The sequence below is a fragment of the Elephantulus edwardii genome, unplaced genomic scaffold (assembly GCF_000299155.1).
Source record: "Elephantulus edwardii isolate Elephantulus edwardi_28Jun2011 unplaced genomic scaffold, EleEdw1.0 scaffold00126, whole genome shotgun sequence".
Classification (NCBI taxonomy): domain Eukaryota; kingdom Metazoa; phylum Chordata; class Mammalia; order Macroscelidea; family Macroscelididae; genus Elephantulus; species Elephantulus edwardii.
In genome coordinates, this window is record NW_006399876.1 from 7,428,330 (window position 1) to 7,441,629 (window position 13,300).

The 13,300-nt window shown below is 59.1% G+C and overlaps 2 protein-coding genes across 2 annotated transcripts; both read left to right on the forward strand.

Moving 5' to 3' along the window:
• GPR152 (G protein-coupled receptor 152) lies at window positions 1-1,503 on the forward strand. Its single transcript, XM_006893406.1, has one exon. It carries the CDS (start codon window positions 7-9, stop codon window positions 1,501-1,503), a length of 1,497 nt encoding a protein of 498 aa, XP_006893468.1. The 5' UTR covers window positions 1-6.
• Window positions 1,504-8,140: 6,637 nt separating this feature from the next.
• On the forward strand, window positions 8,141-12,553 carry CORO1B (coronin, actin binding protein, 1B). Its single transcript, XM_006893256.1, has 11 exons — window positions 8,141-8,194; window positions 8,845-9,047; window positions 9,330-9,452; window positions 9,542-9,671; window positions 9,785-9,966; window positions 10,166-10,285; window positions 10,748-10,852; window positions 10,924-11,069; window positions 11,292-11,349; window positions 12,033-12,305; window positions 12,428-12,553. Exons 2-11 carry the CDS (start codon window positions 8,847-8,849, stop codon window positions 12,551-12,553), a joined length of 1,464 nt encoding a protein of 487 aa, XP_006893318.1. The 5' UTR covers window positions 8,141-8,194; window positions 8,845-8,846.
• The last annotated feature ends 747 nt before the right edge of the window (window positions 12,554-13,300 follow it).

Consider the following 13,300-nt stretch of genomic DNA (forward strand, 5'->3'; position numbering starts at 1 on the left):
ACCACCATGGGAGCCAACCTGGGTGCTGCGGGACGAGGCCCCCGCACAGAGCTCGACGACGAGGACTACTACCCCCAAGGTGGCTGGGACACGGTCTTCCTGGTGGTCCTGCTCCTCCTGGGGCTGCCAGCCAACGGCCTGATGGCCTGGCTGGCGGGCTCGCAGGCCCGGCACGGAGCGGGCACGCGGCTGGCACTGCTCCTGCTCAGCCTGGCGCTCTCTGACTTCCTTTTCCTGGCAGCGGCCGTCTTCCAGGTCCTAGAGATCCAGCACGGGGGACACTGGCCGCTGGGGACGGCTGCCTGCCGCTTCTACTACTTCCTGTGGGGCGTGTCCTACTCCTCTGGGCTCTTCGTGCTGGTCGCCCTCAGCCTGGACCGCTGCCTGCTGGCACTGTGTCCCCGCTGGTACCAGGGGCGCCGCCCGGCCCGCCTGCCCCTCTGGGTGTGCGCGGGGGTCTGGGTGCTGGCCACCCTCTTCAGCGTGCCCTGGCTGGTCTTCCCCGAGGCCGCCGTCTGGTGGTACGACCTCGTCATCTGCCTGGACTTCTGGGACAGTGAGGAGCTGCCCCTGAGGATGCTGGAGATCCTGGGGGGCTTCCTGCCCTTCCTGCTGCTGCTCGCCTGCCACGTGCTCACCCAGGCGGTCACCTGCCGGCCCTGCCGCCGCCAGCCCAGACCCCCCGCCCGCCAGGGCTTCGCCCGCGTGGCCAAGACCATCCTGTCGGCCTACGTGGTGCTGCGGCTGCCCTACCAGTTGGCGCAGCTGCTCTACCTGGCCTTCCTGTGGGACATCTACCCCGGCTACCTGCTCTGGGAGGCCCTGGTCTACTCCGACTACCTGATCCTTCTCAACAGCTGCCTCAGCCCCTTCCTCTGCCTGCTGGCCAGCGCTGACCTCCGCGGCCTGCTGCACGCTGTCCTCTCGTCCTTCGCAGCAGCGCTCTGCGAGGAGCGGCCGGCAAGCTTCACCCCCGCTGAGCCACAAGGCCAGGCGGATGCTGAGGGCCAGACACCACCGGAGCCCATGGTGGAGGCTCGGCCACCGCTGGACCCCACAGCCCAGCCACAGGCGAACCCCACGGACCTTCCACAGGCGAATCCCACAGTTCAGCCACAGGAGAACCCCACGGTCCAGCTGCAGGTGAACCCCAAGGCCCAGCCACCAGTGGATTCTGTGACCCAGCCACAAATGAATCTGGAGACCCAGCCAGTTGTGGATTCTATGGCCCAGAGTCAGGCAAACCCCACAGCCCAACCTCCAGTGGCTTCTGTGGCCCAGGCACAAATGAACCCCGAGGCCCAGCCACAGACCAATTCTGAGACCCAAAACCCCGGCCCCACTGCCAGCTCAACCCCCAGCCCCAATGATGAGCCCTCCTCAGCCCCAACCACAGATCCCACCCCCAGTACCCCTGAGGCCTTGGCCACTTCTGCTGTCTCTGAGGGAGAAAGCCCCGGTAATGGCCCCTCTGAGGAGACCCCCAGCACAGGTCCCACGTGAGGTACTCCAGAAAGCTCAGGTCACAGGGCAGTGACGAGAAGAGGGAGCCGGAGTGGAGAGGTAGCATGGAAGGCAGAGGCTGGGCATGGAGCACGGCGGTGGAAAACCCCGCCTGAGTCCCTAGGCCTGGAAGGAGGATTGGGGAAGTGAAGCCAAGGCAGGCAAAAGTCCCAGGGGCCTGGGGTGAGCGCCCCTGTTTGTCCCAGGCCCCTAGGTTCTTCCCTAGTGACTCCCAACAAACTCTTTCCTCCAGTCAACTTCACCCCAGTGAGGTGGCCTGTTGGGTCTGTCCCTCAGTGACAGATTCCCCCTTGTAGAACCCTGAAGCAGGAAGACAGAAGAGGAATTCCCTAGCTTGACCTAGCCTCTGGCCTACCCCCTTCCCTGCCTGTCTGACTGTCCTGCAGTCCCAGCACCAGGAGGCCAGGGAGGAAATCATTCTTTGCTCCAAAGAGGAACCTGGGACCCTAGTGGTCCAGTGAGGCTGGGGTGGGACTTCCCTTCCAAAGTGTCAGGCCGGGGGTGGGGATGGAACTGCCAACCTTGGACTCAAGTCCGGTTCTGCTATGTCCCAGCTGGGCCACTTCTGACAGGCGGTTCGGCCTCTGAGCTTACCCTGTATCTGCAAGTGGGCTGTGTGGGGATTGAAGGCGAGCCTGGGGTCGCCTAGGGCAGTGAACACACAGCCAGGGCTCAGGAAACAGCCCCCTTTCTCGTCATCTGCACAGAGGGTTTCCCTCAGGGCTGGAAAGGGACAGGGACTGGGACGACAGGAGGAGAATCATTGCACCTGAGCATCTGTGATCCTAAGAGCTTCAGAACAAGTGAGGTGCCCATGGTGGACCCTCGGGTGGCCACAGGGGGCACGGGACCACCTCTTTGATTTGGGTAGCGCCACTCCACAGGACTTAAGCATCTGACTCTAGGGCTCAGCTGAGGTCCCCTGCCCCAGGTCCACCACAGCAGGTGCAGGGTGGCACCCTCCCTGCCAGGTCCCTTCTACATGTGCAGTCCAGAGGCCACAGGATAACCCAACACAGACACTATGGAGTTCCAGGGGACCCAGAGGGGCCAAGGCCTCCAGAGGTCACACAGCACCTCTGGGCTGAGCCAGCCTCTTCCTGCTCAAACTGCTGATGCTTGAAACCTGGACGGGCTGAAGGTCCCATCGCACTTCCCCTTCACACCCCCACCCTCTGCTGGCACCTACCCATCCGTTCTCGCAAGCTCCACTGCTCCCATGTCATGCCCCCTTGCCCCTCAACACTCCACTGCCACCACCACCCATCTGGTCAGCTGGGCTTTGCGACCCTCAGCAGCCAAGAGCCTCTCCCCTGCTGATGGCGAGGTCGGGGGCATTCCATGCGCTGCCCTTCACAGCGGGGCGGGCAGCCTGAAACGCTGCTGTCAGGTTTGGGCTCAGGTCTGTCACTCTCTGCGCCTCAGTTTTCTCCTCTGTGAAATGGGCCAGCATTCACCTCACCAGGCTATCTGTTGTGAGCTCCTCCTGGCTGGGAAGCTGCTGGTTGGTGTTTGTCCTGGTACCACTTCCTCATGGTCACGCTGAAGAAGACAGGAGAGGGACCTGGCCACGCAGGAGTTAATCATTCCACAGTTTCACTGTACGCTCCTCCTGTACCTCCCACCACCCTTTCGTTGTGGAGACTAGTGAGTGGATGAGGGGCGCGGCTTCTGATGTCCTTCAGGGTTCTTCTTTTTTTAAAAAAAAAAATCTAAAATATTTATTATTTTTTTGTGTGTACCGTCAAATCAGATCTGACTGGTACAGGAGGAGATTGTCCCTCCTTCTCCAGCAGAGCCTCTGGTGGATTCAAACCGCTCACCTCTGGGATTGCAGGGCAGCCTCTTGCCACTAGGCCACCAGAGCTCACCCATGGTTCTTCTGATGGTGGCTCCATCCCTCACTTCACCAACCTTCAGCAAGTCAGGTGATCTCTTGGTGATTCCGTTTCCTCCTCAGTGAGATTGCTGTTGTTCTTTTGTTGTCAGACGTCATTAGATCGACTCCAGTTGTTCTCTCCTGACAACGTGCTCAGAGACTGTGAGAAGTCGAGGAGCGCGTGCTGGCTGTCCTTCCTCCGCAGTGCACCCCCCCATTTCCAGCTCGTCCCCAGCACCACCGTTCAAATGTGCTGCTGCTTAGTCTTCCTTTCTCACTGTCCAGCTTTCCCATGCATCTGGAAAAAGCCCAGCACACAGAGCCCGTTGCTGAACCCTCTGTTGTCAAGTAGATTACGGCTCCTAGAGGCCTGCAGGACAGAGATAACTGGCCCAGAGGGTGCCAAGGCTGTAATCTTTACAGGAGCAGAGGCCGCCTCTTCCTCCCACGGAAACATGGTCACGCCTAGCCTATCAGCAGCTGTGTGATTAACCGCCGTGCTACCAGGGATGCTGCCATATAAATACGTTCAGTGATTTTTTTATTATACCACTGGCCGCCTCCAGGCTGAACCCCAGGCCTAAGCCAAGGCTTGTCTCCACCTCCACCTCACTGTCTCCTCCTGTCCCCTGCTGGACCCCACGCTCCCTGAGGGCAGAGTCTGGGCACCATGCCCGTGATACTCTGTGTGCTCCCCTAAGTTCTCCCAGGCTGGGACCCCAAAGCCTTCCCAACATGGCAGGCAAGTGAAGGACTCAACCTTCAGTGCCCACTGCCTGCCTTCAGCCCACACACTGAACCTTGGGGAGCAGGCCACCCCACTTCTGCCTCCAAGGTCCCTGAGGGACTCACCCCCATACTGGGTAATGGCTGTGCCGGGCGGGGGTGGGGGAAGCAAGAGCAGAAATCAGAAGAGAAGGCCCCTTCTACAACTGAGGTCAGGAGTGATTCCTTGCTCCAGACACATGGAAACAGTTTGGCTTTGTAAATGCGAGGCTTGGGAAGAGGTCAGGTTAGTTGTTAGTTTCACAAAGTGAGGGAGAAAACCCAAAAGGTTACTTTTGCTGCCGCTAAGATGGGGCGGGGAGGGAGTTGAAAAACTGCTTTATAGCTTGAAACAAAAGGGTATGAAGATAAATGAAGAGGGTGTGAGTCACTTTGCAGTGAACATTGAACCTAATGATTAGTAGAAAAATGTGCAGGGGCATGTAAGGTGTATGTCTGACCATGTAGCTATTTGTATAGTACTTATTATGGGTATTATTGTTGGGGAAAGTTTCCCTTTATGAAGGGGGTAGGAGTCAGACTTGGCCACCTCCATGTTGCATCTGCTCCTTTTACAATTGCCCTGAGGGGTTTTGCAGGATGAAGAGGAGTTCACCTGATGGTCTGTGGAGGAGAGTTTCATGCTGAAGGAAACATGCACCAGAAGGCATGTAGGGAGGAGGGCTCACTTCCAAGACACTTCACAGCCCCTTCTTTAACCCCAACACAGATCATGTCCTATTTCCCTCTTTGGAAACTCACCTGTCCCCCAGATGAAAGCAGTTCCTCTCTCTGCATTATAAGGACCAGATGGCGACTCAAAGCTGTGAACATGACTATGTTTCTACTCTACATTGAAGGCTGTGGTGCATTCACTCAACAAACTTCATTCATTCAACAAATGTTGAGTGAGTGCCTACTGTACGTCGGACCTCATTCTAGGTGCTAGGGACGGAATAGGGAACTTGGCAAGGTCCCTGTCCTCAATTTACTGACATCCTGGTGTAACAAGTTAGACAAAGAGTAAATATACAGACCACCAGGTAATGAGCCATCGTGAGGTAAGCAAGTTCTAGCCAGTGGAGGGTGAGACCAAAGAAGACCCTTGAAAGAGATGACATTTTAAGAGACCGGGAGGCAAGTGGGATGGAAGCTTTAGTTTTTCCACGTGTCCAGGCTCGGGGGTGGGGGTGCTGAAGTGAGTGTGTTCCAGGGATAGGAGGGTCAGTGCCCCTGCTCAGTGTCCTGTGTTCAGGAAGCAGCAGCCGGAGGCGATGAAGGATGGGGGAGGTGAGCACATTGTGGATTTTACTTCAAGGGTGGCAGTAGGGAGCCAAGGCAGGGTTTAGAGCAGAAGGTGACTCTTGCCGAACTTTACAGACGCTCTGGCTGCCATGTGGGGACACAATGGAGGAAGGAGCGGTGTTTGTCATTCACTCCCCCAGATTGCCCACACTCCTGTCTCCAGGATGGAGGGGTCACCCTCTCCCAGGGCTTATGGAACAGTGGGAAAAGGAGGACTTTGTAAACAGATGAGGATGGGATTCCGGCAGGGTCGTCCTGGGTCAGCACCTGCCTCCCTGAGCCTGTTTCCTCCACCGTCTGCAAGGGTTCAAACCTCAGCTGTGGGAGGACACACACAGTGGGGGCCTCCTGCTTCTGATTTGACTTCTACCCTCCCTCACACGTTCTGGAAAGGGGAACTGGTCATCCAGGCTGGTGGAGGGCACTCACGGAAAGCCCCCAGTTTCAGGGACAGGCAAAGACTCAACCATGTTTTGTTGCTGTGACCTGTCTGGGAGACAGTCCTGACTTGGACAAGTGCTGCCTGGTCTGCACCAGCCCCAGGGGGGGTTGCACACTGGACCATATTGAGCTGTAGGGTCGGCTGGTTTCCAGTAGTAGATTACCAGGTCTTTCTTCCTAGTCCATCATAATTTGGGACTTCATCTGAAACCTGTTAAGCATCAAAGCAGCACTTACTTATATACGCTTCCATTGAGAGACAGGTGACGTGATGACTAGACAGGAGGGGTCTTGACTGGGACTCGAACTTCTGGTCTCCTGTACAGAAGAGGAGAATTCTACTACCACTGCTGACCTACTACTGCTCGGCAAAGTCAACTGCCATGGAGTTGATCGTGGCTCACGGTGGCCTCGCGTGTGACAGTAGAAATATCTCCAGATGGCTTGCAATGGCCGATTTTGCAGAAGCAGGCCACCAGCCTTCATATCTGGTGGAATGGAGTCTCTTTGTGCCAGTCTGGAATCCTAGGGACCTACAGAGACATCAAAACGCCCGGGGTGGGAGGAGAACGCCCCAGTGTGGAGGGGGATGGGGTGGATGCTGCATCTTGGGGAAAGGAGGAGTGTAGACTGACACCCCTAGGCCTTTAATGAGACAGCAAAACATGGATCAAGAGCCCATTTCTATTTTGCACAAGGAGGCCTACCGGTTCCAATTGCTCTTTAAAACAAAACCGTTGCACTTACACGATTCATTAAGAATGTGTACTTTAAAAAAAATTGTGTACTTTAAAAGATGCACATGTGGAGAAGCGTAGGAAAAAAAAAAAGATGCACATGTGGCCTAGTGGCAAGAAGCTGCACTGCAGTCCCAGAGGTGGTTGTTGTTATGTGCCCTCCAGTCGCTTGCGACTCATAGCGACACTATGTACAACAGCCCTAAACTCTGCTCTGTCCTGTGCCAATCGCACTGTCTCTGACTCCCATCCCAATTGTCCCAGTCACTGAATCAATCCACCTCATAGAGGGCCTTCCCCTCCTGTGCCGTCCCTCCACCCTCCCAAGAATGAGGTCCTTCTGCAAGGACCGGTCTCTCCTCACATGTCCAGAGTATGTTAGATGGAGCCTCAGAATCCTTGCCTCCAAGGAGCCACCCGGTTTAACCCTTTCCAGGACGAATCTGTTTGTTTTCCTAGCAGTCCATGGTATTCTCAATACTCTTCTCCAGCACCACAGCTCAAAGGCATCAATTCTCCTTCTATCCTCCTTGGTCATTGTCCAACTCTCTGATGCATAACAAGTGATTGTGAAGACCATGGCCTGTATCAGACGCACCTTAGTCTCCAGAGAGACACCATTGCTCTTCAGTACTTTGGAGAGGTCCCTAACAGCAGACTTTCCCATGGCAGTGTGCCTTTTAATTTCCTGGCTACTGGTGCCAAGAGTGTTGACTGTGGAGCCAAGCAAACTAAAGCTGTGTACAATCTCAATCTCTTCACCATCCATTCTGATGCTGCCAATTGGTCCAGTGGTGAGAATCTTTGTCTTCTTGACATTGAGCCTCAATCCATAATGGAGGCTGCAGTCCTTGACCCTCTGCAGCAGGTGCTTCAGGTCCTCTTCAGTTTCAGCAAGCAGGGTTGTGTCATCTGCATAACGCAGATTGTTGATAAATCGTCCACCAATCTTGACCCCGCATTTCTCCTCATAGAGCCCAGCCTCCCGGATAATCTGTTCTGCAGAGGTACATGGTTCAAATCCACCAGATGCTCTGCTGGAGAAGGACAGGCAATCTCCTCCTGGACCAGTCAGTACACACACACACACAAAATAATAAAATAAAATTAAGAAAAGAAAAAGATGCACGTGAGATCGGAAGCTGTCAGGGTCAGAAGTGGATTGGGGCTACCCGGGCATGGTGCAGAAGACGCTGCCCTGGGCAGCAGGCAGGGTGGGCCCGAGGTCCAGGCCAGGCTGCACCCCCAGCTGTGGGTCCCGCCACTCTTCTGTGCCAGTGGACGACAGAGGGGCTTTCCAAGTAAGCATCCCACTTGGATGCTTCTCCTGCACTGACGTTGGGGAGAGGGCGTGACCTGGTCGCGCTCCGCCCACCGCCCCGCCCCTCCGCGCGTGACCAGACCCCACCCCCGCGAGCCCCCGCCCCGCCCCCTCCCCCTCCCGGCTCCTCTGTCACTTCCTGATTCCCGCTTCCTGCTTCCAAGAGGCCGGGATCCGGAGCCGCCCGAGGCCCTGCAGCCCCCGGCTGTCCCGGTGAGCGCGGCGGGGCCGGCTGGGGGTGCGGGCGGGGGTCCGGGCTGGCGGGAAGCCGGGGGCTGGGGGCCCCGGGGTGGGGGATGCAGGGCCAGGGAGCCCACCCGTCATGGCGCCCCACGCCCAGTGCCCGCTCTCCATGGTTGCACGACTTCTCCCCTCCCGGGCCAGGGGTCCTTGGAAGGTGGGCGTCCCGTTCCCCTGGGGCCTGTCCAGAGATGCTCTGCGGCGGGGAGCAGCCTTCCAACCTCTCCTGCCCCCTTGGGCTCCCTGCTGCTGGGCCTGGGACTTGATCTGGCCTGATTCATCCAGCCGGCTCCCTCTACCTCCCTCATCACCCATCCTTGAACTAGGGGCCCACAGAAGAGCCAGAATTCCTCTGGCTTAGGACCATTCCTCCATAGCCCCCACATGCACCAGAGCCAGGGAGAGGCTGGCAGGGTCTGCAGCCTCCAGGCTTGTCAGCAGGCAGGGCCCCTGGTCAGTGCATTACCCGGCAGATGCCCTCGTCCACCCTCCCTGCCGCGTGACCCCATTCTGTAACGGGAAACACTAGGACCCAGCCCCCCCATCTGCTTCCTCCCCACCTGCCTTCACATGATCCTGGGAGGGCTGGGGGGCTCGGAGACTTGGGTGCTGACTCAGACCCCCACCCGTAGTCATGTCCTTCCGCAAAGTGGTGCGGCAGAGCAAGTTCCGCCACGTATTCGGCCAGCCGGTGAAGAATGACCAGTGCTACGAGGACATCCGAGTGTCCAGGGTTACCTGGGACAGCACCTTCTGCGCCGTCAACCCCAAGTTCCTGGCGGTGATCGTGGAGGCCAGTGGCGGGGGCGCCTTCCTGGTGCTGCCACTGGGCAAGGTGGGCTGGGTCAGGCTCGGCCGCGCCCAGAGCTCGCATGGTGGCCCGGAATCATGTTTATTGCTCGGGAGGTGTTGGTTCAGATAGGGAAAGTGTTTTCTTGACAGTCAGGGTCGGAGGCAGCTTCCTGCTCACCTGCTTCCGGCAGGCAGGTGGGGCGCGGTCATTGGTCACTGCAGAGATGACCTGTGAGCAAGACAAGGTGGGAGGTGGGCTGTCCCTCCTTGGAGGGATGAGGGCTGGGGTCTTGGGTCTCCCTAACTGGTCCCCCCATGCCCGCAGACGGGCCGCATTGACAAGGCCTACCCGACGGTGTGTGGGCACACGGGCCCTGTGCTGGACATTGACTGGTGTCCCCACAATGATGAGGTCATCGCCAGCGGCTCAGAGGACTGTACCGTCATGGTGAGTCTCAGAGCCCCAGTGGTTTGCACTGAGGGGTGGGGCAGGGACAGGTGCAGGCCTTACGCCCACGAGCCACCTTCCCACCCCAGGTCTGGCAGATCCCCGAAAACGGGCTGACTTCACCGCTGACAGAGCCGGTAGTGGTGCTGGAGGGGCATACCAAGCGAGTAGGCATCATCACCTGGCACCCAACGGCCCGCAACGTGCTGCTCAGCGCAGGTGGGCACCACGCATGCTGTCTGTCCCTCCTGGGCCCGCCTGCCAGAGGGACTCACCGAGGCCTCCAAAGGTCTTGAAGGTGGGCCCGGCTGAAGGCCCCTTCCTGTCCACAGGCTGCGACAACGTGGTGCTCATCTGGAACGTGGGCACAGCGGAGGAGCTGTACCGCCTTGACACCCAGCACCCCGACCTCATCTACAACGTCTGCTGGAACCGCAACGGCAGCCTCTTCTGCTCCGCATGCAAGGACAAGAGTGTGCGCATCATCGACCCCCGCCGTGGCACCCTGGTGGCGGTACGTGGCCCCGGGGCGCGGGATATCGGTGACTAGGTATGGGGGGCCCGACTGGGTTCTGCACTGACCCTCTGGCCTTGCCCTACCCCCGCCGCAGCACCCTGGTGGCGGTACGTGGCCCCGGGGCGCGGGATATCGGTGACTAGGTATGGGGGGCCCGACTGGGTTCTGCACTGACCCTCTGGCCTTGTCCTGTCAGGAGCGGGAGAAGGCCCACGAGGGTGCCCGGCCCATGCGGGCCATCTTCCTGGCCGATGGCAAAGTGTTCACCACCGGCTTCAGCCGCATGAGTGAGCGGCAGCTGGCACTGTGGGACCCGGTGAGTGCAGGCCAGCCTGGGGAGTGCCAGCAAGGCTCCCTCAGCCAGCACCTGGCCCCTCGCAGGCTCCCCTCCCTCTACCTCCGTGCTGTCGCCCTCCTTGTTTCTTTGGCTTCTTGGTATCACCTGACTGCCCTTGGAGGCCCAGCACAGTCTCCCTCCTCCAGGAAGCCTTCCTAGTTTCTCCCCTGAGGTGTTTTGCCCCACAGCCCTGAGCTTCTGCACTGTGGCTTCTAGGAGCCCTTGACATTCCCACACCCATACAACCTGCCCACAGTACCCTAAAAGTTCTGGATGAAGTAGACTAGCCAGCGCTGGTGTAGACGGACTTGGGAGGACCTGGCAGGGCATAGTGGGTGGCAGAGGAGGAGGAGGAGGGAGGGAGCCACTAGGGACCACATCTGCAGCTGGCGGGGCCCGTCCTGTCACAGTTCCTAGCCTGGCTGCCCCCACCCCTGCCAGGCGAACCTGGAGGAGCCCATGGCCCTGCAGGAACTGGACTCCAGCAATGGGGCCCTGCTGCCCTTCTATGACCCTGACACCAGTGTGGTCTACGTCTGTGGCAAGGTGAGGCTGGTGCTGGGCAAGGGTGGGGCCTTTGCACAGGGGCTGCCGTGTGCTGATGCTTCCCGTTCCAGGGCGACTCCAGCATCCGGTACTTTGAGATCACAGACGAGTCCCCCTACATCCATTTCCTGAACACATTTACCAGCAAAGAGCCCCAGAGGGGCATGGGCAGCATGCCCAAGAGGGGCCTAGATGTCAGCAAGTGTGAGATCGCCCGGTAAGAGAGTCAGGGAGTGTTCGGTGAGGGGGGGGACCCTCAGGAGTAAGACAGCTCGGGGGCTGGGGGGCAGCAGACCCAGGGAGCCCAGAGTCAGGATGTAGCCTGGGGGAGGAGTCACCCCCTTTAGGAGCTTCTCAGAGGTCAGGGGTCAGCCGCCAGGCATGGTGAGTGGAGCAGGAGAGCTGATGGGGTGCCTCCACGGTCCCCTCCCTTTTCCAGGTTTTATAAGCTGCACGAACGCAAGTGTGAGCCCATTGTCATGACTGTGCCAAGAAAGGTGAGGCCGTCCCTGCCTCTCCTTCAGCACATGGGTCCACGGGTGTCACGGGACTGAGTTTGAGTGGGAAGTGTGGTCAGTGCGCTGGCCAGATGCCAGCATGTTCTGCACCCAGCCCTGCGTTTGTGCCTAGTGACAGGCCAGTCCTAGGAGAGCTGCAGGAGAGGTTCTAACAGTCGCGGACAGTTGCGGTGGGAATAGACCATGGGGGGTTCTGGCTGGAGGAGGGTCCTGTGAGGGGGGCCTCTGACGTGGGCAGGCTCTGTGAGGCTTCCTCCAGCGTCCACTGATGGCTCTAGTCCGCATCTCGGGCACACCCAGGAGCCCTGACTGAGCCTGGTGGGGTCTGCTCCGGGAGTGACCCGGCGCACACATGCTCCCCCTAGCTGGGTGGATGTGTCACAGGGCTGGGGAGGGTGGGAAAGCTGGTGGTGGTGTCCAGAGGGGAAGTGAAAGGGCAACTGGAGCTTCAGAAAGGTCACCCAGGTTTGCTCGTTGGGTGATAGATGGACAGGGGGACGGATGAGATCAGAATCCAGACTGTAGGATCCAGGGAGGGCGTGTAAGCTCAGAAGAGGTCAAGGCCAGGGCTGGGGGCATGGAGCTCCTGGGTGGGGGGTGTGTGTGTCTGTGCCCCCAAAAGCTGAAGGGTCTCAGCTGATCCTGCCCCCGCCCCTGTCCAGTCGGACCTCTTTCAGGATGACCTGTACCCCGACACTGCCGGGCCCGAGGCGGCCCTGGAGGCCGAGGACTGGGTGAGCGGCCGCGACGCCGACCCCATCCTCATCTCCCTGCGTGAGGCCTACGTGCCCAGCAAACAGCGGGACCTGAAGGTCAGCCGGCGCAACGTGTTATCAGACAGCCGGCCGGTGGCCACCCCTGCTCGCTCAGGGGCCCCCACGCCTGCAGCCACCACTGCACTGACCACAGCTGGCGGCAACCTTGCTGGAGCCGGGGTGTGTACAGCGGGGAGGGGAGCAGGTGGGCGGGGCCAGAGTGGGCAGGGACCTGGGGGTGGGGCAGGCTCTGCTCCTCCCTGACACCCCCACCCTGGGGCCCTGAACCGCTGGCCTTGCAGGAATCCAGGAAGCTAGACGAGGTGATGCAGGAGCTGCAGAGGCTGCGGGCACTGGTCAAGGAGCAGGGAGAGCGTATCAGCCGCCTGGAGGAGCAGCTGGGCCGCCTGGAGAATGGGGACGCCTAGGACCCCTGCCCCCGGACACCCCCGCCTCCTCTGCCCCCTTAACTCAGCTTCTGCTGGCAGGTCACACCCCCTGGCTGCTATGCCCCAGGCGGGTTCAGGGGCCGCCCCCACTGCCCTGGCCCACCCCATAGGGCCCTCATCTCTGTACTGTGGAAGATTTTCAGATGAGGCAGGCAAGCTTATACTGAGGGACCAGCCCCCTCTTTGCCCAGACCCCCCACCTCTTAGAGGAAGTGGGAGGGATGGGCTCTATATTTTCATTCCAAATAAAATTCTCTTTCTAAAACACAGATCTGGCTTGCTGCCACAGGGTGGGGCTGGGAAAGGAAATTTGGGGACTGGGGGAGGGTAAGGCCCCCGGAATTCGGGAGTCCTGCCGGGTGGTCAAACTGAGGCAGGAGCCCAGGATGCCTCTCAGGCAAGGCCCTACTCTTGGCTGGGTGCCCAGTTTCTCTGGTAGCCTGGCCACGGGCCCCACAGCTCCAGCCTCATCCTGGCATTTAAGGGGTTGTTGTTGTTGTTGTTATGTGCCGTTGAGTCGCTTGTGACTCATAGCAACCGTATGTATGTACAACAGCCCTAAAGTCGGCTCTGTCCTGTGCCGGTGGCATTGCCTCCTACACACCCATCCCGATCACCCCAGTCACTGAATCCACCTCATAGAGGGTCTTCCCCTCCTGCGCTGTTCCCTCTACCCTCCCAAGCATGATGTCCCTCTCTTTTTTTTCATTTTATTATTTTCGTGTG